The 24,101-nt window shown below is 48.8% G+C and overlaps 1 protein-coding gene across 1 annotated transcript in view; it reads right to left on the bottom strand.

Moving 5' to 3' along the window:
• CLIP2 (CAP-Gly domain containing linker protein 2) overlaps positions 1-24,101 on the bottom strand; it is a 104,232-nt gene that overhangs the window by 37,234 nt on the left and 42,897 nt on the right. Inside the window, exon 3 of the mRNA XM_036768135.1 lies at positions 13,152-13,702. Coding sequence (XP_036624030.1) covers positions 13,152-13,702 — 551 coding nt within the window. The remainder of the gene's footprint in view (positions 1-13,151; positions 13,703-24,101) is intronic.

Genomic DNA, 24,101 nt, shown 5'->3' with positions numbered 1-24,101 from the left:
CTTCTCTTTCCTTCCTTCCTTCTGTCCTTCCTTCCTTTCTTCTTTCCTTCCTTCCTTCTGTCCTTCCTTCCTTTCTTCTTTCCCTCCTTCCTTCCTTCCCTCCTTCCTTCCTTCTTTTCTTCCCTTCCTCCCTCCTTCCTTCTTTCCTTCCTTCCTTCCTTCCCTCCCTCCTTCCTTCCTTCCTTCCTTCTCTTTCCTTCCTTCCTCCTTCCTTCCTCCCTCTCTTCCCTTCTTCCTTCCCTCCCCTTCTTCCTTCCCTCCCTCCTTCCTTCCCTCCCTGCTTCCCTTCTTCCTCCTTCCCTTCCTTCCTTCCTTCTTCCCTCCCTCCCTTCCTTCCTTCCTCCCTCCCTCCTTCCTTCTTTCCTTCCTTCCATCCTTCCTTCCTTCTTTCCTTCCTTCCTTCCTCCCTTCCTTCCATCCTTCCTTCCTTCTTTCCTTCCTTCCTTCCTCCCTTCCTTCCCTCCTTCCTTTCTTCTTTCCTTCCTTCCTTCCTCCCTTCCTTCCATCCTTCCTTCCTTCTTTCCTTCCTTCCTTCTCTCCCTTCCTTCTATCCTTCATTCCTTCCTTCCTTTCTTCTTTCCTCTTCCTTCCTTCCTTTCTTCTTTCCTTCCTTCCTTCCTCCCTTCCTTCCTTCCCTCCTTCCTTTCTTCTTTCCTTCCTTCCTTCCTTCCTTTCTTCTTTCCTTCCTTCCTTTCCTTCCTTCCTTCTTTCCTTCCTTCCTTCCTCCCTTCCTTCCTTCCTTCCTCCCTTCCTTCCATCCTTCCTTTCTTCTTTCCTTCCTTCCTTCCTCCCTTCCTTCTATCCTTCCTTCCTTCCTTCCTTTCTTCTTTCCTTCCTTCCTTCCTCCCTTCCTCCCTCCCTTCCTTCCTTCCCTCCTTCATTCCTGTGTCTTTTCTTTTCTCTCTCTTCTCTCTCTCTTACAAAGGAAGATTCAGTTGTTGGGGTGGGGTGAGGTAGGAAGGGAAAATGACTCTGATAGAAGAATTAAAGTATCAATTTTTACAAATCATAGATGTCCTTTGAAGTTCAGGCCCCTCCTCCTCCTCCAAGAAGTCTTCCCTGACCAGCCCTGCCCCAGTGATCTCCCCTCCGCTGAGTTTCTGAATTCCATGTTTCCTCCCAGTACTGCTCTCAGGATCCTCATCGATTACCTAAGCAGGGGGTGGAGAACCTGCAGCCTGGAGGCCGCATGTGGCCTTCTAGGTCCTTGGGTGCAGCCTTTTGACTGAGTCCATATTTTACACAACAAATCCTTTTATGAAGGGGATTTGTTCTGTGAGGTTTGGACTTAGTCAAAGGGCTGTACTTGAGGACCTAGAGGGCCACATGCGGCCTCCAGGCTGCAAGTTCCCCAGACCTGCCTAGGAACTGTCAGTCACTGTCTCTGCATCAGTCAATCCTCCCCACCCCCACTTCCAAGCTAGACTTTAAACTCCTTGTTGGTCAGGCAAGGGCTCTGTATTCCTTAGCATAGGATGGAGCCCAAGCAGGTAGCTTGCTAGGCTTAGCCTGCAGTCCATTTTTATGAACAAAGGCCCTATGGCGCTCACAGCTCCTCCCTTCCTCCTCACTACTGGGCTGGAAAAATCAACCTGCATTTCTGTGGAATTTGACCATTGAGAGGCAGTGTGGCTTACTGGATAGATAGGTATTGGATAGACAGCAGCAGGCCTGGAGTTAGGAAGACCTGAGTTCAAATCTGGCCCCAGACACTTACTAGCTGTGTGACCTTGGACAAGTCACTTTGTCCTGCTTGCCTCAGTTTCCTCACCTGTAAAATGAGCCGGAGAAAGAAATTGCAAACCACTCCAGTATCCTGGCCAGGAAAACCCCAAATGGAGTCACGAAGAGTCAGACGTGACTGAACAACGACAAATGTTGGATAGAAGGCCAGTCTTGGAGTTAGAGAGAATTGTGTTCAGTCAAGTCCTGCCTCCAGTGCACACTGGCTGTGTGATCCTGGGACAGCCATTTGACTTCTTAGTGACCCTAGGTACTGAGTTATAGGAAGTTACAGAGAGCTCTGCATCACTGGAAGGAGTTTTCCCAATGGGAATTCCTAACGTGGAAGACCTCACACAGATCTGGATCAAAAAAGAAAATTAAATAATCACTACCTTTGATGTACTTCTGAAGGTTATATGTGGAGCAGTGGGAGAGACCTTCAGGATCACTCAGTGCAAGCCTTCTTTTTACAGAGGAGGAAACTGAGGCTGAGGAGGGATCCAATGACTCATCCAAAGGCATCAACTTAATGATGGAGTCCAGTACACATTAGGTGCTTAATAAATGCTTACTGATTGACTGAGTCAAGTCAAGAATTCGTGTCTCTTGGCTCCCAATATAAGGCTCTTTGTAGTAGAAAGAACACTGGCTGTGGGCCCAGAGAACCTCGGTTCAAATTCCACCTTTGTTTATTAACTAGCGACCATGGGCAAGTCACTTCTCCTCTCTGGGACTCAGTTTCCTCTTGGCCTAGAAGTTCTCTAAGGTCTTTCCCCTTCTAGATCCAGGATCCTATGATCTCATTTGGCAGTTAAAAACAAACCCACTCAACCAAAGTCTGCTAAGTACCTACTATGTATAAGGCACCAGTCAATACATCGTTGTTGATCATAGAATCCCAGCTCCAGAGTTGTAAGATTTTAGAAGCTCATGAGTCAATTGGCAAGCATTTATTAAGCACCTACTGTATTGTCAAAACTGTGGTTAAGTGCGAAGGATACAGAGACGAAATCCAAACATTCCCTGTCCTCAGAGAGCTTCCGTTCTTTTGTGGGGAGACAATGTGCCTACAGTGAAAAGAATATTGACCCTGGAGCTGGAGGTACTGGATTCAAATGCTGACTCAGCCGCTTCATCTTTATGAACAAGTCATATCACTTCCTTGGGCCTCGTTTCTTCCTCTGTAAGATGAGGGGGTGGGACGAGACGGCCTCTGACGGCCCTTCCAATATTAGTGTCTGGTATTCCAAGATCCCATGTACGTACCCAGACGTATCCAGACACACATGAAGTACGTAGCAGTGCACCCCTATCAGTCAGTTAGTGGCTGAACCTGGAGAGAACCCAGGCCTCCTGACTCCCAGTTCGGAGCTCCCCACTGCACCACACTGCCTCGCCTGTGACCTCTGACAACACCCAGGAAAGCATCAACACAGTTTACCCAAGACATGGGATTTGCTTTCTCTGTTGGAATGAAATATTTATCACAGATCACTACAGGAAGAGAAAATATGATTCATCTTTCAAGACAGAGGAAATCTATCATGGTTGGGGAGAGGAGAAGGTTTGGGGGGGGATGGAGAGTTTGGAAAACACTATGCCACCCAAAGAGCCGGCACACTCCTCAGTACCTGAATCCACCACCCTCCTAAGGAGCCCATAGCCTGGCTCCCGCGTAGGCCTGGATGCCCACTCCTCCTGCCCCACAGTCCTCTACTTGAGGGGTTGGCATAGCCAGTGCCAAGGCCAGGGGTCCACATGTCACCTTGGCCAGCCACTGTCGAGCTGGGATGGAAGGAACCAAGGAAAGAGGGAAGATGCCATTGCACACTCCTAACCTTCTGGCCAGGGGATGGAATCAGGGCACAGAGCCTTCCTGGACGTGACCAACGCAGGCACCTGCTTTACCAGACTATGTCCCTTTGTTACAAGGGTTTTTGTCCTTTTTCTTATGGGGGAAGGAGGAGGAAGAGGAAATAGATTTTTGTTAACTGAAAAAAAAACTTTTTTAAAGAGAGACTCATCCCTGCTGGCCCACAGTTTTAATCAGTATCCTTGGGACTCTGATTAGACTGGATTCTTTTATCTGGTAAATTCTCAAAGGCTTCTAGGAGCATCCAGAAACCTTTCATTAATGTCTTCATTGGGCGCTGGGTGAGGGTGTCAGGGACCACTGCGCTGGAGAAGAATGGAGGGTAGAGGATGTTGCAGCATTTCCAAAGAGCAGAGTCATGAGAAGAAAGGGTCCTGGTCTCAAACAATCAGCCCCAGGGAATTCGAATTTGTCCCTGAATTTGTGGCTGGAAGTTAGTGCGCAAGCCCCAGATTCTAATGCTGGGGAAAAGGAGGTTTGGAGGGCAGGGGAAGCCTAGGCTGGAAATGCTCTTCCCAAAGGCCAGGTCTGACCATGACACCCCCCAACCAGAGACAGCATGACCTCCAATGCTCTTGCTGTCTTCTCCACTCTCTCCGCCCTCAGAGCCTCTCTGGGCTTCGAGAAGCCAGCTGGGATTCGGGCCTCCACAGCACTCCTGAGGATCTCCAGCTATGCACCTCTCATCAATCCCTCTTCCCATCCCCTAATTCTCAAGCTCCTCTTTGTGTTTCCCTATTAGAAAGTAACCTCCTTGAGGGGTTCTCTAGTGTTTTTATTGTATCCCCTGCACTTAGTACAGAGAAAGTGCTCATTTAAACGTTCAACCTATTCTTTCTTTCTATCTACTCTATCTACTCATCTATCATCTATCTATCCATATATATATACACCCATCTTTCTACCTACCTATCCATTTATCCTTCCACCCAAACATCCTTCTATCCATTCATCCATCTATCTATATATTTACCCATCTTTCTATCTACCCATCTATCCATCCATCCATCCATCCATCCATCCATATATGTGTGTGTGTGTGTGTGTGTATATATATATATATATATCTTTCTACCTACCCATCTATTCATCTATCCATCCATCCAACTTTCTACTTACTCATCTATCTATCTATCCATCTATCCATCCTGGTAGTAAGTTTAGTACTGGACTTGGAATCAGGAAAGACCTAGGTCCCCCCTCAGATACTAGCAGCATGACCTTGGGCAAGTCACTTAACTTCTGGGGACCCCAAGATGACTCAAAGACTCTAAGTTCCAGAGGAGATGCTGCTCTGCATCAGGAGAGAATTTCTCACTGGGAGCTCCTTGACCAATCCAATAACAGACCTGGACCTTCCCCTCCCCCCGATGATGTGTATATTAGGTACCAGGTCTGCCTAACGCTCATCCCTTGGCTGCTCTCCCCTTGCTTCACACCAAAGCCAAACATCAGTGTTTGGGTTTCTGAGGGGGTAGAGGGGCTGGTGCTCCCACACAAGGATAGAACTGCAGTTATTTCCTGGCTGGCATTGCCAGCCCAGAAGCCCTAGGCTTCCTAGGAAAGGCGGTGTGGATGCAGCGCCCGGGTCAGCACCAAGCGAGGAGCAGACAGGGCAAAGCCAGGAGGCCCTGGTGGGACCTTTTGTTTTCTTTTTGGTCCTTTAGCAGGAGAATCAAATAAGTAGCTTAAGGCCCAAAAGGTGCCTGCAGTGATAGTGGGATAATGAAGGAAGGCTTTGTAAATCTTAGAGCCCCAGGCAGATTCACAGACCTACCTAGGCAATGGTAAACGGGCCCATCGAGGCAGGACACTGGACAGGGAATCCCAGAAGGGACGATGATACTAGTAACTAACATGTATATATAGTGCCTAGCACGTGCCAGGTACAGTCTTTGGTATTTCACTGGAGCCTTAGAACAGCCCTGGGAGGCAGGTGCTATTATCGTCCCCGCCTTCTTCTTTTTTACAGATAAGAAAACTGAGGGAAACAGAAATTAAGTGACTTTCTCAAGGTCATAGAGGGTCAGTGACAGCAGGATCACAGCATACTAGGGAAGAGAAGGGAAGGGAAAAGAAAGAAAGGGGAGAGCTCACCTCCAATATGCCCCTTAATCTCCCTAGTCTAAGCCTCGGACCCAGGAGAGCTCATAGGAGGGGCCCCTTTGAAGACTACGGGGGAGGAGAAGAAAGGAAAGAAAGCCCTCCTTCCCGTGTGGCAGCAGCCGCTGATCTGAAGGCGCCGCTGCCACCCTGGCAATCTGGGTCCCTCCTCCACCTCTCCTGCCTGACCCCAAATTGCAGCCTCAAATCCAGTCGTCAGAGACAACCTCTCATCCTGATAAACCAGCCAGCCCGCCCCCTTCTGCCTCTCACTCCACAGCAGGCTGCTTCTTCCTGAGCTTTTTTTCCCCTGGAGCTTCCTCCCATCCCTGAAAAATTGCCTGGGCTGGGAAGAAAATAAGATGGAAATGATAGCTTCCTGCCTGGCTATTTCAAACATCCTCACCTCCTCCTCTCTCCCCCTCCCCAGCAAAGCCTCCAGCTGCCAGGCTGGTCCATCACCCAGCCACCTCCAGTGCAGCCTGGCAGAGTCAGGAGAACGAGGGCCTGGCAGGCAGGAGACACCAGAGTTTGAATCCCACCCATAACCCTGTACTAGCTGTGTGACCCTGGGCCATTCGCTCGACCTTTCTAGCCTCCGTTTTCTCACCTATAAAATGGGGGAAATGGTGCCTGCAGTCCCTACCTCATAGGACTGCTGTGAGGATCAGATAGGATCAGAGGAGTCCCGCTGGAAAAGAGATCAGTGGCTCGAATGCCCTCATCCTAACAGGGGTGTAAACTGAGGTCCAGACAGGAAGTTTGAGACTCACGCAAGGTTGCACAGGTCAAAAGGAGCAGAACTGGCTCTGAGCCCAAGAAAATGAATGTAAAATGTAAAACATATTTATATACTATGTAAATATTATTATTAATGTTACATCATAATTAAAATGCAATTATACGTCATATAATCTCATATAATTGCTATGTTATAATTAATAAGTAATGTGTGATATAATTATATGATTAATTAATTATAACATAACATGCATATATTGTATTCTATTATTATATAATAATATTAATAAATATTCTAATTAAGAGCTGGCCTCAGAGTCAGGAAAAACTGGCTTTGAGTCCTGCCTGACACACACTGGCTGCGGAATCCTAATCAAGTCACCGGCTCTCATAGCCCTAGGTACTGATTTTCCTTAAGCAAAGGTCTGACCTCCTTTGTCACTCAATAAATTCTGGTGGCTCCCTATTCCCTCCAGAATCAAATATAAAACCCTCTGTTGAGCAGCTCTTGCTGATCTGGCCCCGTCTCCTCTTTCCAGTCTTCTCACACGCACTCCTTTCCACAAATGCTCCACTGACCTCCTGGCCCTCCATCTCCTGCCTCAGCACATTTGCACTGGCTGTCCCTCCCACCCCCATGCCTGAAAGGCTCTCCCTCCTTACTTCTGGTCCTAGATTCCCTGGCTTCCTTTGAGACTCAACTCCAATCCCACCTTCTCCAGGAGATCTTATCCATTAGTGTTGCCCCCTCACTTCGACCCTCTCTCTTCAAAGCAAAGAGATTGCTTTCTAATTTTTAATCTCATTCTTTATTATATATAATTATATATTACCTATAATTGTATATGTTATATATATTCTTATATATATTCTTTATATTTATTCTTTATTCTTATTCATATTTTATATATATGTCTTGTTCATACCCTGCCTAAGGTATGAATGGTTGTTAACTGATCAAGGTGTCTTCTCCCTACAGGTCTCTGTACAGCAACCAGACTTTTAGACACACCAGACACTTCACAAGCTACAGAAACCAGCAAAGTGTGGTGATCTGGCCTCTTGCCCTGGCGACATGTGGCTGACTCTAAGGTTAGGGGGGTCTCAGGCACCATGCTAGGTTGTAGGGAGACATCTGGGGAGCCTGGCTTGCCCCACTCAAGGACGATTCTTATTACCTGCATGACTGAGCCCCTAACCTCTCTGAGACTCAGCTTCTCCAATTATTAAATGAAAGAGTTGGACTGAATGGTCTCCAAGGCCTTTCCACGCTTGAAATCTTTAATCCTGTCTCCTCATTGTACAGAGGGGAAACTGAGGCAAAATGTACATACTCCACAATGCCCCACCCAGTACTCCGGGCATCTTTAGAGAATATAAAAAGGAGGTGGTTAGGGACACAGATATCTAGAGGAAATCGGACTTTTATCTCAGTTCTATATAAGAGACCAGGCTCTAAGTCATGGCTACCACAGGAAATCTGGAGTTAAGTTAGGAAGGACAAGAAAGAAAGGAAAAGAGATAAAAAGGAGAGGAGGAAGAAAAGAGACTGAAAGGGAGGAAAGAAAGAGAAATGGAAGAGAAGGAGAAAGAGAAAGCAGGAAGGGGAGAGGGAGAAAGTCAGAAATCGGAGAGAGAAAAAGAAAGTATGAAAAGAGAAAGAAAGACAAAGTTAGAAAAAGAAAGAGAAAGTCAGAAAACAGGAGAAAAAGAAAGTAAGAGAGAAAGAGAAAGTTAGAAAGAAAAGGAAAAAGAAAGAACATAGGAGAGAAAAAGAAAGTAAGAAAGGAGAAAGTCAGAAAAGAGGGGAGAGAGAGAGAAAGAAAACACGGGAAAGAGAAAGTCAGAAAAGAGGAGAGAGAAAAAGAAGTAAGAAAGAGAAACAGAATGTTAGAAAGAAAAAGAAAGAGAAAGTCAGAACATGGGAAAGAGAAAAAGAAAGAAAACAGGAAAGTCAGAAAGGAAAAGAGAGTCAGAAAATAAGAAAGAGAAAGAAAAGGAAAGAGAAAGTCAGAAAAAAGGAGAAAAGGAAAGAGAAAGTCAGAAAAAAGGAGAAAAAGAAGTAAGAAAGAGAAAGAGAAAGTTAGAAAGAAAAGGAAAGAGAAAGTCAGAAAATAGGAGAGAGAAAAAGAAAGTCAGAAAGAAGAAAGTAAAAGTCAGAAAAGAAGAGAGAAAGACAAAAATAGAAGAAAAAAGAAAGGAGAAAGTTGGGAAGAAAAGGAAAGAGAAAGTCAGAAAATAGGAGAGAGAAAAAGAAAGTCAGAAAGAAGAAAGTAAAAGTCAGAAAAGAAGAGAGAAAGACAAAAATAGAAGAAAAAAGAAAGGAGAAAGTTGGGAAGAAAAGGAAAGAGAAAGTCAGAAAACAGAAGAAAAAGAAAGTCAGAAAATAGGAGTACAAAAATCAGCCTTCTAGGGAAGGCTGCACCATTCGGAAGGGGCACCACTAATTAGAGAATCGAGGTCTCTGTAACACCCTAGGCATCCATGTGCTACATCCCCCTAGCTACTACTACCAAGGATAACCATGACATTCCAAATCACCCTGTCTATTCTGTGTCTATCTTGGACATCTGTAGTTTGGTCCACAGTCTTCTCTAACAGAATTTACGCTCTTTGAGAGAAGGCCTATTTCATTCTTTAGATGGTGATTCCCAGGCCCAGGACGGTGCCAGGTACAGACGGCACTTAATAAATGCATGTGGATTGTTGACTGATTGCAAAGCCCCTCTCCCCCCATGCCATCTTATTCTGTACTCACAACTGTGTGAGATGCCCGGGGCTATTGGTATTACCATGGTTTTACCCATGAAGGAACTAATGCATAGAGAGACTGTGATGTGCCCAGTCAATGTGAGGTACAAGATTTGAACTCAGATCTTCCTGAATTCAAATCCAACTCTTTGTCCATTAATTCTCCCAACAAGATTACTGATCCTTCCAAGGCAGGAGTCCTGTCTCCATTATTTCAAAGCACTTGGGGCACTTCCGGGCCTCCTTCATGCCCCTGAGGAAGGCTGTTTGGATGGGCATCCACTGCACAAGGGAAAGAGTTAGGGAGGCCAGCAGGGCAAAGAGGCCTCTGGTCCGTGAGGGAGGAGGGCCCCAGGCTCTTGGGGAAAGGGCTAATTCATTCCCCAGCCCCCACCACCCAGCACCGCCCCAGTCCCTCTGGATCTGGCGTATTTCAGAAGCAGTTTAAAGTTTCCTGGTGTTTAGTCTGGGCCTCATCTGCAGCTGGGGAAAATGCATCCCAAGCCAAGTGGCTTCTCAATACGATCCTCATTCCAGGGCACGCGGGCACCAGCTGTTACACCGCGCAGAATCCTGGAGAGACGCTGCTTTGTGTGAGATACGTCAGCCTCTGCGGACAGTCAGCTGGGGGGCCTGTTAGAAACGACTCCGCCACAAGTCCACAGGCTCACCTCGGGCCAGATGTACAGAAAAGCCCCGAAACCCACAAAGTTTGCCTCTGGGGTCCTTTCCCCCTTCCCTCAAAGCCCTCCTCGCTCTCCTCTGTTCCTGCGGCCCATTTCTGTCTGCAGTCTCTGGGGGCTGTCATGGTCAAGACGGTACCTGAGGAAGTATTCGTAACAAACTCTCCCCCTAGGATCTTGGATTTAGACCCAGAACAGACCCTCAGAGTCATCTAGTCTGACCCAGACCTGCTTTTGCGTTAACCTTTTCTTCGTTGATAAAATAAGGGGACTGAACTAGGTCCCCTGCTGCTCAATACTTTATCTTTCGTTGTTATTCAGTCGTTTCAGTCATGACCGACTCCCTGTGACCCCATCTGGGGTTTTCCTGGCAAAAATACTAGAGTGGTTGGCCATCTCCTTCTCATCTGACAGATGAGGAAACTGAGGTAAACAGGGTTAGGTGACTTGCCCAGGGTCACACAGCTAGGAAGTGTCTGAGGCCAGATTTGAACTTGGGTCCTCCTGACCCCAGGGCTGGCACTTTACCCACTGCACCACCCAGTCAGTTCCCCTGTCTCTCCAACCCCCAAGCTGCCTTGGTCGTACCTGTATGACCCCCGCACAAATCACCAAACCACTGTTTGCACCCCCCCCCCCCGTTCCCTTCTCTCTAAAATGAGGCTGGACAAAATAACCGTGATGACACTAATTATGGTAATGTGACGATGGTAGCCAGCATTTATAGGGTGCTTTAGGGTCTGCACATGTCCCCTCATTTGAGGCTCACAAATCTGGGGGGAAGGGATTATTTTTATCCACATTTTACAAATGAAGAAACTAAGGCGGACGGGGGTTAAGTGACTCACCCAAGGTCACACAGACAGTGAGTATCCTCTAAGGACCCTTCATACTCTAGATGTAGGGTCCAACACTCATCACTTTACAGACTGTGGAGGAAACTGAGGCACAAAGTGGTGGAGGAATTTCCTCAAAGTTAAGAAGCTAAAGCCCAGAGGAATGTGGACTCTCGGAAGCTGCAATCTTTTCCAAACCCCCAAAGTGAGGCTTTAATGGTGGGATTTCAGTCATTTGAATCAGGTTGGCAGGGGAAGGAGGCCTGGGTTCGGGAAGCCCCTGCCAGCCCTGGCTAAGCCTCTTCCCAGAAGTCAAAGGGCACCTTTCTCAGACCTAGAGGAAGCTCAGACAGTCACAGGAGCTCATTGGTCCCCTCCCTATAGCCTCCATGGAGGGCTGGGCTCTCATCACCCAGGGGATCAGGTGATAGGGACCTCAAGTGACATACCAGTGCACTTCACAGATGTGGAAATTGAGACCCAAAGCATCCCAGTGATTTCTCTAAGATCAGACAGTAGGTATTAGGCATCAAACATTCGCACCCAGGTCCTCTGGCCCCGCTGGACCGAGCTTGCTCAGCCGATCTGCCCCCTTCTTTAGCCATTAGCCAACCTCATCCAAATGCTTAGCCCGGAGCAAACATTTCTCTAGGAGTGAGAGCAGCGGCCCTCACCAGGCAAAGCTAAAACCTTAGGAAGGCCACTCCCTCTTAGACCAGTCTCCTTTTGAAGCATGACTCAGGGGCCGCCTCCTCCGAGAGGCCTCCCCTGATCTCCCCTGTTACAAAGGCCTCCCTCTCTGACAATTACTGTGCATGGGCACGGTGTGGACTTTTCTGTGTGTAGAGAATCAGAAAACCCAGGCACGTACGGGATGGAAGGAACTTTAGCGGTCACTGAGTCCAGTCCATACCCTGTTTGACAGGTGGTCAGCAAACCTCTGCTTGAAGACCTCCAAGGACAGGGAGCTCACCCCTCCGAAGGGAGCCTCTTCCACTTTGGGACAGCTCTCATTGTCAGGTTTGGAGCAGCTAGGGGGTGCCATAGTGCACAGAGCACCAGGCCTGGAGTCAGGAGGACCTGAGTTCAAATTCAGCCTCAGACACTTACCAAATGTGTGACCCTGGGCAAGTCACTTCACCCTACTTGCCTCAGTTTCCTCATCTATAAAATGCGCTGGAGAAGGAAACGGCAAACCACTCCAGTCTCTCTGCCAAGAGAACCCCAAAGGGGTCATGGAGAGTCGGACATGACTGAAAATGACTGAACACCAACATCATTAGGTTAGGAAGCTCTTCCTGACATCAAGCCTACATTTCTCTGTGTCACTTCGGCCCTCTGGGGGCCAAGCAGAGCACGTCTGGACCCTCCTTGACATGACAGGCTGTCAGCTTCTCGAACCCAGCTCTCAGATCCCCCTTGAGTCTTCTTGGGGCTAAGCATCTCCATTTCCCACAACTCACCCTCCCAGGCCCTTCCCCATCCTGGTCTCTAATCCTTCTCTGGCTTTCAACTACAGCAGCCAGAGCTGAACAAACATGTAGCCCCGGCCCCAGACGATTGTCAGCTCAGAGCGGGCAACTGGGTTTGTTTGGGGCCTCAGATCCCCGGTGCCCAGCACAGGATGCGGTGACAATGTTTGCCCCTGGCTAGAACCCGGGACTTCACCAGCATAGGGAGGGCTCTGACATTGGGACCAGTCACTAGACTGACCGTGCGGGTCCCTCACTGGCCAGTAGCTCACCTTCTCAGAGCATCGCCTGGGCCACTGAGAAGGTAAGTGATTGCCCTCCCCCCTCAGTATGGGTCTGAGACAGGATTTGAACCCAACACCTGACTTCAAGATCCATTCTACAGACTGCCTCAGGACACCTTTCCATGGGAGCTTTAATAAACGCTACTGAATTGAATCGGACTGAAATAAGTCACAGCAGTCTTGAAACTTTAGGATCGGAGACAAAACTGAAAGAGTCCTTAGAAGTCGGCTCATCTATGAGGAAAACAAGATGTTCCCAAATGAGATGTGCCCAAAGACGTTCCGTGAGATCAGAAATGCAGAGCCAGGAAGGGACATCAGAGGTCATCAAGGTCAACCCATCATTTTACATGTTAGGAAACGGAGGCCCACAGACATCAAGAGAATCGGCCAAAGGTCACACAGGAAAGAAGCTCTTCTATTGGACCGTAAGCTCCTTGAGGGCAGGGACTGTCTTTTGCCTCTTTTTGTATCCCCAGTACTTAGCACAGTGCTCTGGCACATAGTAGGCACTAAATAAATGTCTGATGCATAGTAGGCGCTTAATAAATGTTGACTGACCAATTGAAGTAGCAGAGTCAGGATGTGAACACAGATACAGACACACACACACACACACACAGATAGATATAGACACACACACACACACACAGAGGCATAGCAGAGTCCCATCACTCACTCACCAGGACACGATCGCCAAGCCGCAGGTCCTTGTCCCCCTTCTTGACCGAGCCACTGTCCGAGAGGTTGGAGCCGGACTCGTTGCCCGTCTTCATGGAGCTGTTGAGGACGCTCTCCCGCAGGGGGATGACTCGGGTGGACAGAGGGGGTGTGGCCGTGCCGGAGTGCAGGGACAGATTCTGGGCGGTCAGTGACTCCACGGAATGCGCGTCGCTGCCCGAGCCCTCTGCGGTGGGCTGCCGCGTCAGTTTGGAGGGTCGGGTGAAGATGCCCTGCAGCGGCTGGCACTCAAAGTAGCGGACGCCACCCACGGAGCCATCATTCTTGCCCACAGGGTCATCCAGGACCACGCCAGCCCACTGGCCCGGAGCGAACTGCGTCTCTCCCAAATACTGGACGACTCCAGGCTTCACCCCGTTCACCCAGACCCGCTCGCCCACCACGAAGTCCCCCAGGAAGTCATCGCCAACCTCTGCCACCTTGGGGCACGGCTTCTCTGCGGGGGTAGCGGTGGCCGCGGTGGGGCCTGATGCCTGCTTGTGCAGAGGAGAGCCTGGATGGGAAGAGAGATATAGGCATAATTAGGACAAGAGAAGGAACAGCGACCGAAGGACCGACCACCTGCATCTGTGGGGATGGAACTGGGACCCGCCTCCCAGGAATCATCGAATGTCAGCGCTAAGCAGGAGGGAAGACCCCAAAGTAAGTACCGTCCAACCCTCTCACTTTACAAATGAGGACACAGAGGCAGGCCAAGGGGACTGGGGTCAGAGTCGATGGGTCTGGGTTGGAATGACTTCCTTTTCTGATATGACTGATCGCTGGGTTAGGGACCAAAGTTATCAAGGGCGTTCTCACCTACATCTTTCAAGCAATCTTGTATGATTTATTGTGCACATGCTCATTTGCGTATGTGTTGCCCCTCCCTACAGAATGGAAGCTCTGGAAGGGCAAGAACCATTTAATTTTTGTCTTGAATCCTCAGCACCTAGGGCAGTGCCTGGCACACAGTAGGCCTGTTAAATAATTAATTTGGACTCAGGCATCTGAAGTACTTCTTTGTTGGAAGAAAGCCTCTCAGGTCAGCGTTTTGTTTAGGGCAGGAGGGCAGACTGGGGGAGGGCAATGGACTTGGGGTCAGGAAGATCGGGGGTGGCGGTATGATTGATTTTGGGCTGGAACAGGGCCTCGAAGGCCATCTTTTCATAGGATCAGAGGTTGCAAGCCAGAACAGACCTTAGAGACTATCTCATCCAACATCCTCATTTTGCAGATAAGGACACAGGCCCAGAGAAGTTAAATGACGCATTCAACAGCATGGGGAGCAAGTGGCAGAGATGGGAATCAAACCCAGGTCTTCTGATTCCAGGTTCAAATCCAGCCTCAGACACTAACTAGCTGTGTGACCCTGGGCGAGTCACTTAACCCTGATTGCCTCAAAAAAAAAAAAAGAAAAGAAAAAGAAAAAAGAGAGGATGTGTTAGACTAAATGGTGTTAGGAGGTGTTGGCCCCCGTGGCCTCTGAGGCCCCTTCCGGCTCTAGAGCTGTAATCCTATGGAACCCCATTGTAATAATTAGTTTGTTTTAAGCCAAGAAGCAAGCAATGGTTCCTGAGGAACATGGTTCCTTTCTTTATGGTTCCTTTAGGGAGTACATTTGAGACAAAAAGTTGGAAATATAAACAAAATCACTCTGAGCCCCCAGGCAGGAAAATTCCCAACATTTAGGCTGAGGTTTGGCTCTCTGTCTTCATTAACACAGATACCAATCTCTACTTAAGCCCTGCCCTCCGTGTGACTGAGACAAAATTCAAGCAACCAGAAAGAGACTTTGGGTAACATAGCAGCGGATCTCACCAGCACAGGATATTTAAGAGTGAGCAGCTTTTTCTCACTTGACACTACCCTCAGTCCCTGAGGAGGCGGGCATACTCGTGGCACTGGCCTGAGTCTTCTGCTCTGAGATGCTGCCTGATATCTCCCTTCTCTGCCCTCGCCTACCTTCTTTCTCTAATTTGCCCCTGGGCTGCCACATCTTTCCATTTCAGCTCTAGAGGGGCAGCCAAGAGGGTCAGAATCTCTTCCTGCTTCTCAACTGGGCTCCTGAATACTGTGAATGATAGCAGGCTTTCTTTGTACCTGGTTCTTATTGATTCAATAAAGATGTTTTCCCACCCAACAAAGATAACTACTTTCAAGTAAAGTGAGAAAATCAACAGTCAATGGACCTTAACTGTGAGACCCTGAGCAAGTCATTGAACCTTCTTGGGCCTCAGTTTCCTCATCTGTAAAACAGGAAGGTTGGCCCAATGGCCTCTGAGGTCCTTTATTGGATTCCATGATTCTAGGATCTTAAATCCAAGGATCCTACAGAAGGGATTCCCAGGATTTCATCCCAAAACCCTCAGAAGCAGACTTTGTTTTCCTGGAAAGGAATGAGTTCTGAGCTTTTACTTTGTCTGCTTTTCTCCTCTATGGTCAGGACCCCCTCCTCCAGCCTTCTACACACACCACCTGACCCCTAGCTAGTCCAGGTAACCAGCCCCAGCCCAGGAAAGGGCTAGATCTGCTGGGGCAGGGGCAGCAGGCTTTCCTGCACCCCACCTGGCATCTGGAATCCAGGGCAAAGGAGGGAACCTGAGCCTTGGTCAAGGACATCTTGAGGCTGTTAATTCATTTGGAAAAAGCATGTTCCTCCGAGAGCCTGTTAGCAATCAAACCGAGATCAGGAAGCCCCCGGCTCCCAACCCAGCACACAAGCCTACCTCCTACCCGGGGAAGGCTAGGAGGAGATCTCTGCCTCCCTCTCTTTTCTCCCCACCCGTCCTCAGAGCCTTCAGCCTGGGTCTTACCTCCCTCGAGCTCCATGAACTGAGTGGAGCAGAGCTGGGAGCTGGGACTCCTTCGTCCTTCCTATGCCCACACAGACCCACTGACTGGCTGCTAGGCCTCGTGGAGAGGAGGGAGGAGAATTGGGGGAGGGGGAAAGGGAGGGAGAAAGGGAGGGACTTAACCCTTCTGATTCCCCAGCCCTTGAACAAGGAACGTTCCGAGTTAGGAGGACCCTGAGTGGTCAAGTTCAAATCCTTCATTTTATGAGGAGACAAAAGCTCAGAGACAGAAGAGACTAGCCCAAACTCACAGAGGGGGTTAGTGGAAGGGGCTGAACTAGAACCCAAGTCTTTCTTGTCTCCCACTCGGGCTGGACCTCTTTCCATTTCAGGATTGACTGATCAGAGACTATATTAAAGAACTGGAAAGAGGAAGGGAGCAACCACCAGGAGGGAGCAGGTATGGCTGGGTCCCAAGGCTGGTGAGGAGGTGTGGGCATCGGTCTGAATCCCACATGAGAGGGCGGCAGGGGTATGGGACACAGCGATGGCTGAAGCCCTGGACTGCTGTAGGAGGGGAACGGCTGTCCCCGGGGGACAACCCAACCACAGAGGAGAAGCAATTCAGGAGGAAGCAGTCGAGAAGTCCACAATATGACACATGGGTTAGGCCAAGAAAATACCAGCTCACAAGAGAAGGTGAGGAAGGGCAGAGGGCTAGAGACAGAGGGGGAGGAAGGGTGGGAGCAGACGGCTAGAAGGAGGGGCTGAAGGAGAGAGAAAGAAGGTCAAGGTAGAAGGGGGACGGAGGAGGAAGGCAGTGAGCCCTTCCAAAAGATTCTGCTCGCCCATGGATCTAAAGCCTCTCACACATTTGCCAAGGTGGTAAAAGGCCTGGAAGAGGGAGGGCCATGTCCACTAGGAGGGACCCATTCCTTGCTAAGTAGTAATGGCTGATTAAGGTTAATTACTCTTGGGATATATACATTTTCAGAGGGAAGGATAATGTCTCAACACAAAATAATCCAAAGGAATGGGTTGGTAATGGTGGAATTTCAGGCATGGTTTGGATTATATAACCTCTGGAATCTCTTCTAACTCAGAGAGTCTATCCTGCCAGATGTGGGATTTGAACCCAAATCTCCGTGCCTCAAAACCAGAGTTCTTAAAAAAAAATTTTTTTTAAATTTTCAGTTCCAAATCATCTTCCGCCTTCCACCCCCTCAACCACCTCACCTCACTGGCTTATTCCTTAAACAAGACAGAACAGCTGTCTTTAAGGATGGGAAAGGCCACTATGCAAAAGATGTACTAGACTGTTCTAATTTATGGCAGGGAGAAAACAGCTTCCCCATCCTAAGGGAGCCTATGAGATGAGGATGGAGGCAGCAACGGAGACACACAATCCAACCCAGATCCCCAGTGCCAAGCTGCTTCTCGGGCACTTGGCCCAGCGTGCCAGACAGCAAGCATCAAAAGCGTGCTCCAGACTGGCCAGCCAAGTCAGGGGAACCTGCTCTTTTAATGGCTCCTTTCAGGTTCAGAAACCCAAGGCATGCAATGAAGAAATGAGACATGCCCTGGCTGAGGGCCCAAGGGAAGGGGCAGGCCAGGGCATGGCAGTAACCACCGTCCAACAAGTCCAGGGAAAGCTTGGCCCACCCCAGGGGTGACCCTAGTCATCAGTGAGTGCCTGGCTCACCCCAACGAGCCTGAAATCACAGAAGAGAACTTTAGGACAGGCTGAAGCCTAAGAACAGAGAGAGACAGAGACAGAGAGAGAGACAGAGAGAGACAGAGACAGGGAGAGAGAGAGGAGAGAGAGAAAGAGAGAGAGAGGGGGAGGGGGAGGAGAGAGAGAGAAAGGGAGAGAGACAGAGAGAGGGAGGGGGGAGAGAGAGAGAGAGAGAGAGAGAGAGAGAGAAAGAGGAGGGGGGGGGGAGAGAGAGGAGAGAGCACTATCAGGAGAAACTCCATCTCCTGCCCCTTTGTCTTTGTATAAGCTGCCTGTATAAGCATGGCCCATGCCTGGCATGCCTTCCTTTCTCACTTCTGCCTCTTAGAATCCCTGGCTTCCTTTGAGGCCCAGTTCACAGAACATCTTTCTAGATCCCTTCTGATGTTAATGGTCCCTCCCTCCTCCTCAAAACCTGTTTAATTTGTCTGTCTACACAGCAAGGTGGTACAGTGGATGCCTAGGCCTAGAGTCAGGAAGACCTGAGTTCAAATCCACCCTCAGACACTTCCTAGCTGCATGACCATGGGCAAGGCACTTATCCTTATTTGCCTCAGTTTCCTCACCTGTAAAATGAGCAGGAGAAGGAAATGGCAAATTTTCCAGTATCTCTGCCAAGAAAACCCCAAATGGGGTCATAGAGAGTCAGACAGGACTGAAACAACTGCACATAAACCTTGGGTTTACTTTGGGGTTCTGCTTTCCCTCTGTTCTTTACTGTTTGTACAGTTTTAACTTTGTCGTCTAAAATGTCTCATAACTGCTTTGTGTTTTGCTTTCTCTATATATTTTATATGGACTTTTCTGTGTGTGCGTGGCTCCCAGACGCCACTAAGATACAAAGGACTTTCAGTTTTTGTTTGTCTCTCTAGGGCCCACACCATGGCAGGCACTTAATCAATGCTTACTGATTGAATGAAAAGACCACCAGGAGGTTCAAAGCTAGAAGGGCCTTAGAAGCCACCTTGTCCTTCCACTTCATTTAACAGATGAGGAAACTGAGGCCCAGGGTGGCTCAGCGACTACCTGTCCATGGTCACATAGCTAGTAAGGGTCACAGGTGGGACTTGAACCCAGGTCTGTGTGACTTCAAGTCTAACTCTCTGTCTCCAAAAAGCCCCTCCAAGGTGCGAAGGCCCAAAGTCCCATCAAGAAATGGCTCTGCCGAGTCTCTCTCTCTCCCCTTCTAGCTTTTTTTACCCAGGTTTCTCTCTTGCCCTTCCTTCCTCTGCTCCCTCAGGAGGCTCAGCTTAGGTTAATGGGCACCTACAGCCAGCGACTAAGTGCTCCAGCCCCCCATGCCCCCATAACTCCTGAGATTCTTGGCTGCTGCCTGGGCCAGGCCAACCTGGGCTGCTGTTTTGGCGGGCTGGTGGCCCAAGGGGGCACAGAAGGCCTGCGCTCAGACCCCACTTTGAGCACTCCAGTGAGCAGCTGCCGCCACCTTAATCCAGCCCCAGGGACCAGAAAATGCAGCATCTGGCTCCAAATGCCAGAAGCCAGGCCGCCTGCCAGGTGTCCCGGAGCCAGCCAGGTGGTGTTTCAGGAGAGCCCTCACCCCACCCCCACGAGGGTGTCTCAGGTCATGTTCCCTGCAGGTCAAGCTCTCCAAGTCTCAGCTCAAAGAAAATAAAGCGGCCATTGACAGGGGAACCTCTAACTGCAGCTTTGGATCTCCCCTGCTCTTTCTGGCCGTCTCCCTGAGAGCCCCCAGAGTTGCCTGGCCCATCTCTGGACAGCCTCTCCTGTCCCAGGCCCTCGTCCCAATTTCTGGAACAACAAACCATGATCAGATCGGCCATGCCACTGATGGTGGACGGGCATCACTAGGGCCCTGGTGACCACCCAGGAACTTTCCAAAGTGCTCTAAACATTATTTGTGGGCCTCCCTACTAAAATGTAAGCTCCTGGAAGCCTGGGGCCATCTTTGCTTTTTAATTTGTAATCCTAGCAGTTTGGCACACAGTAAGCACTTAATAAATGCTTTTTCATTCATTCAAACCACCTTAGAGGCCATCAAGTCCAACTCCCCCATTTTACAGATGGGGAAACTGAAGCAGACAGAAGCTAAATGACTTGCCCAGGGAAACACAGCTAGTAAGTGTCTGAGGCTTTGAACCCAGGTCTTCCTGACTCTTGAGTCGAGCATGTTCTGTCATTTGAACCTCCTAATGACCCTGTGAGGAAGCCACTGAGGCCAAAAGGAGTTAAGGTATTTGCCCAGAACGACACGTTTGTAAAGACCCAGTGCATAGTAGGCTCTCTATAAATGCTGGTTCGCTTTCCCTTCCCTTCCATTTGATGTCACTGGTGAGGTTCGAACCCTCTTCCTGACCTCCAAGGCCAGGAGTCTAGTCACTCCCTCTTGCTTCTCAGGCCTCTGAGCCCAGGACCGGCTCCTTCCTATCTGAGTGTTGCCTGCCCACCGGGCCAGAAGCCTCATTCGAAGTCTGTGTGCGCCATGGTCCGCAGCCCGTCTGGCGGCACGACCTTCACAGCCCCCTCCTGACTGTGACCATAACCGCTGGGCTTCAGGCATCAGGGAGCTGGCCTCAACAGGAGGGGAAGGGAAAGCTCCTCCTGTCTCCAGTGAGGCCACGCCAGGGTCTCCTAATGTTAGGGTCTCCTAATGTTGGGGCTCCATCTTCCTTCTGTACCCTGGAGCAGGAAGAGACCAGGTCAGGATTCTAAGCTGAGCACAAGCCTCTAGGGGGCAAGTTCCTGGGCCTAGGATCACTGGGCTGGGGAACCTCAGAAAAGCCACCTTGTCCAGCCCCTGCCTTTCACTGGGGAGGAAACAGGGCCTGGGAGGTTTAGGCAACTTCTCCACAGCGACACAGCCTTATGCCAAGTCTAGTCTCTACCCACTGCACCACACTATCTCCTCATCAGGCTTCCCTGGCCAGGAGTGCATACTGCATCAGCATCATCAAAGCTGTATTATCAGAAAAGCCCCCAGCTTCCCAGGCACTGCCCAGCCAGCAGGAGAACTGCGCCTGGGCTAAGAGATGACGGGGCACTACGAGGTCTTCTACATTAAAATCAATACCACCAAATGGCAGCACCACTGGGCACTATGATATAATGGGTGAGTGCTACCCTGGGGGCCAGGAAGACCTGTGTTCAAATTCCATCTCTGGCATGTCCTAGCATGACCTTGGACCAGTCCAGAGCATGTCTCACATGACTAAAAATTGCAAAGATAGTGCAATCTGCATTGGTAGAGGGAGTTTCCTGATCTGGGAGTTCCCTATACCCATGAAATAATATTCCCAGTATAGCAGGATAAGATTTCCTATTCTACCCTGCAGGGCTGAAAGAGATCACTGATCCGGTCGACCTCCCTTCGGGAGCAAGGAAACTGAGTCACACAGAAGGGAACTGACTTACCCAAGATCACGCAACAAGCCAGCAGCAGAGTTAAGAAGAATGTTGCCCTTTTTTTAAGTGAAAACACCATTTTCTTTAAATCCAACAAGAGACCCCCAACCCCCTGCCCTGGCTACTGGGTGAAGACTTCCCTAAAGCTGAAATGTTTTCTCCACAACATCCGCCTTTCCCTTTGCTATGGGGCCCTGAGCAGCTGGTGAGCGGCTATCAGCCCCTGTGGAATTCCTTTTGGCAGCAATCTGCTCAGCCCCCTCCTCCACCCCCAGTGACAGCCCTCCGCTGACCAGCCATGCCTGACACTCCACCATCAGTGCTTCCTTTCTTTGAGAATCTAAGGCATTGGGTCTCCATGATTCCCCTGACTTAAGGGCAAAGGCTCCTGGGAAACAAGACAAGATCTCAGTTCTAAGATCATAGATTTAAAGGGGGAGGTACCTTAGAGACCATCTTCTTGAACCCTCTCTTTTACAGTGGAGGCCCAGAAAAGTTGTTTCCTATATCAAACAACTAGTAAACAGTGAGCCCACCCCAGCCACTGGGTATGCAAGGCCTCCATCTCATCCTTCCTCTATCGCACACAGAACTCAGCACAAGGCTGAGGACGTAGCGGGTGATCAGAACCTGAAGGAGCACAGGGCACAGCATCATTATAATCAACCAACCTTGACCCCAGAGAGCAGATGAGAACGCCAACATTCCTCCTGTTACTGGAGAGGTGGGGGACTATGGGTGTGGGACACTACTATCAAACATGGCCAATAAACAGGTTGGTTTTGCTGAACAATTGTTTTTTTTAAGCCTTTGGTACAGCAGGAAGGAATAAATTCAGAAAGAAGTGTGATATAAAAACAAAGGGCATCAATTAAGGTTTCTGAGAAAGGAAGCACCCCCCCACCCAAGTACCCGGAACAAAATTAAATTAAAAATAAGCACCCCTCTAAGGCCGCTTCCATCTCTGGATCTCTGTTCCTATGCATTATTTGGGGGGATTAGTTTTCACTGAAAATATTTGGTTTTTGTTGATGGTTTCTGTTTAGATTTTTTCTTTAAATCCACTGGATCTAGAGCCCAAAGATATGGAGTTATGAAGACTTGAGTTTGCATGTTGCCTTAGATACTTCTTGGGCCAATCACATAACTTCTCTGGTCCTCAGTTTCCCCATCTATGAAATAAAGGGATGGGATTCTAGGGTTCCCAGAGTTCCAACTCTAAATCTACGATCCTATTCTAAACTATAATTAATTTAATATACATTATCTAATAATATTCTAATATCTAATAATCTTATATATAATATAATGTAACCAATGTTATACATATATGATATATGTCATATATGTAATATAACTATATATAATATAACCTATATTATACACATGTAATATATATAATACATATATTCTATATGATATATAACTATATATATGATATAACCTGTATTATATATAATATAATACAGCCTATAATTCTAGTCTGTGGTCCATATTCTAGTTCCGCTTTTCACCTGGATGACCTTGGACCAATCCTATCCCCTATCTGGCCTCAGTTTCTTCACCTGAAAAACAAAGGGATTGGACTGAGATGATCTCTACAATCTCTTCGACCTTTGGAAGTCAATAATAACCCAAAAACTCTAGTTTGTTTTTTAAATTTGCAATTTTGTTTTGGAAAGGATAAGTATAAGGCGGGAAATCCCCCACGCACCTTACTTTTGGTTTAGGTTTGTTTGTTTTTTCCTCTGAGTTGGCTTCTGGGAAAATTATGGGTATTTTTCTTTCAGCTCGATTTAGACCCAGTAACTGAGCTGGGGGAACTCCTCTCCATCCTCCCACCCCCCAATCCCACTGTCACATGCTGACCTCTAGATGGGGCCCAATCGCATTCCAGACATTTGTACAAAGGGATCACGCACTGAATCAACAAGCTGCCCAGGACCAGAAAAATGCCACCTACCTGCTCCTGGGGAGAGCTGTCTATGCTTCCTGCCCACACTCCCCAGCTCCCTGGGGCTTATGAGTAAGCCTTCTGGGGAAAAAATCATGACCTCAGAAGAAGCTCTCAGCATCATCAGCTCCATTCTAAGAGAACAATTCTGAAAGCTATTGCCTTCTCTAGTCAGGGAGAGAGCCTTCCAATGGAGCAAAATGAAAAAGCCCAAATAAATGAGCCATCTGAAGTCTGTAATCAAAACTGTGAGCCTCCTGCATGACACCCAGGACCCAGCTTTGAGAAGTTAGGGTTTTCCATCTTTCTCACTGAGTCACTCAGCAATCAAGCAATAAACATTTATTAAGTGCCTACTATGTGCCAGCTACCAGGCTAAGCATTGGGGATACAAAAAGAGGCAAAAGATAGACCCTGCCCACAAGGAGATTACTTAGTGACTCAAGTCATGGGGAAGGTGCAGCATACCTCTGCTAATGAACTCAACAACATTTACCATCAAATAGGACACTAGGCCTACGGCTGAAGGGGATCCCTGAGGACATCTAGTCCAACTTCTCATTTCACAAGAGAAGGAAACTGAAGCCCCGGGGAATTTAGTGATTTGCCCAAGGTCACAGAGGCAATAAGCATCACGAATTTGAACTCAGGTCATCTAACTCCAGCATCAGGGCTCTTTCCACTCCCACCGAAAACCACAAATGGCCAACACCAAATAGAATTTAACTAGCTAAGTGGCCACTTGCCATGTACCTCCGACTCGCCATCTTGGGGATCCTGTGGGACAGGACGGGGGGGGGGGGGGGGGGGTTGGGAGGGAGAGGGGCCCTGACTCATGCTGGCTGCTCTGGATCTAAGAGGAAATCCCCTCCTAGGGAAGGAGGGCCTGGAGGGAGATGGAACACTGGAAGCCAGGTGATCTCAGGGCCTGTAGTCCAAGTCCATTCAGTGAGTGGGAAGGAGGAAGCTGAGGCTGAAGGTGGAGAGGTAGGAACAGAAATCAAGAAACTCATTCCTAAGCATCATACTGGGAACAACAGAGGAAGACACT

Source organism: Trichosurus vulpecula, chromosome 7 (assembly GCF_011100635.1).
Source record: "Trichosurus vulpecula isolate mTriVul1 chromosome 7, mTriVul1.pri, whole genome shotgun sequence".
Taxonomy (NCBI): Eukaryota; Metazoa; Chordata; class Mammalia; order Diprotodontia; family Phalangeridae; genus Trichosurus; species Trichosurus vulpecula.
Note: the sequence above shows the minus strand (reverse complement) of the source record. Positions and strands in the feature narration are given on the sequence as shown.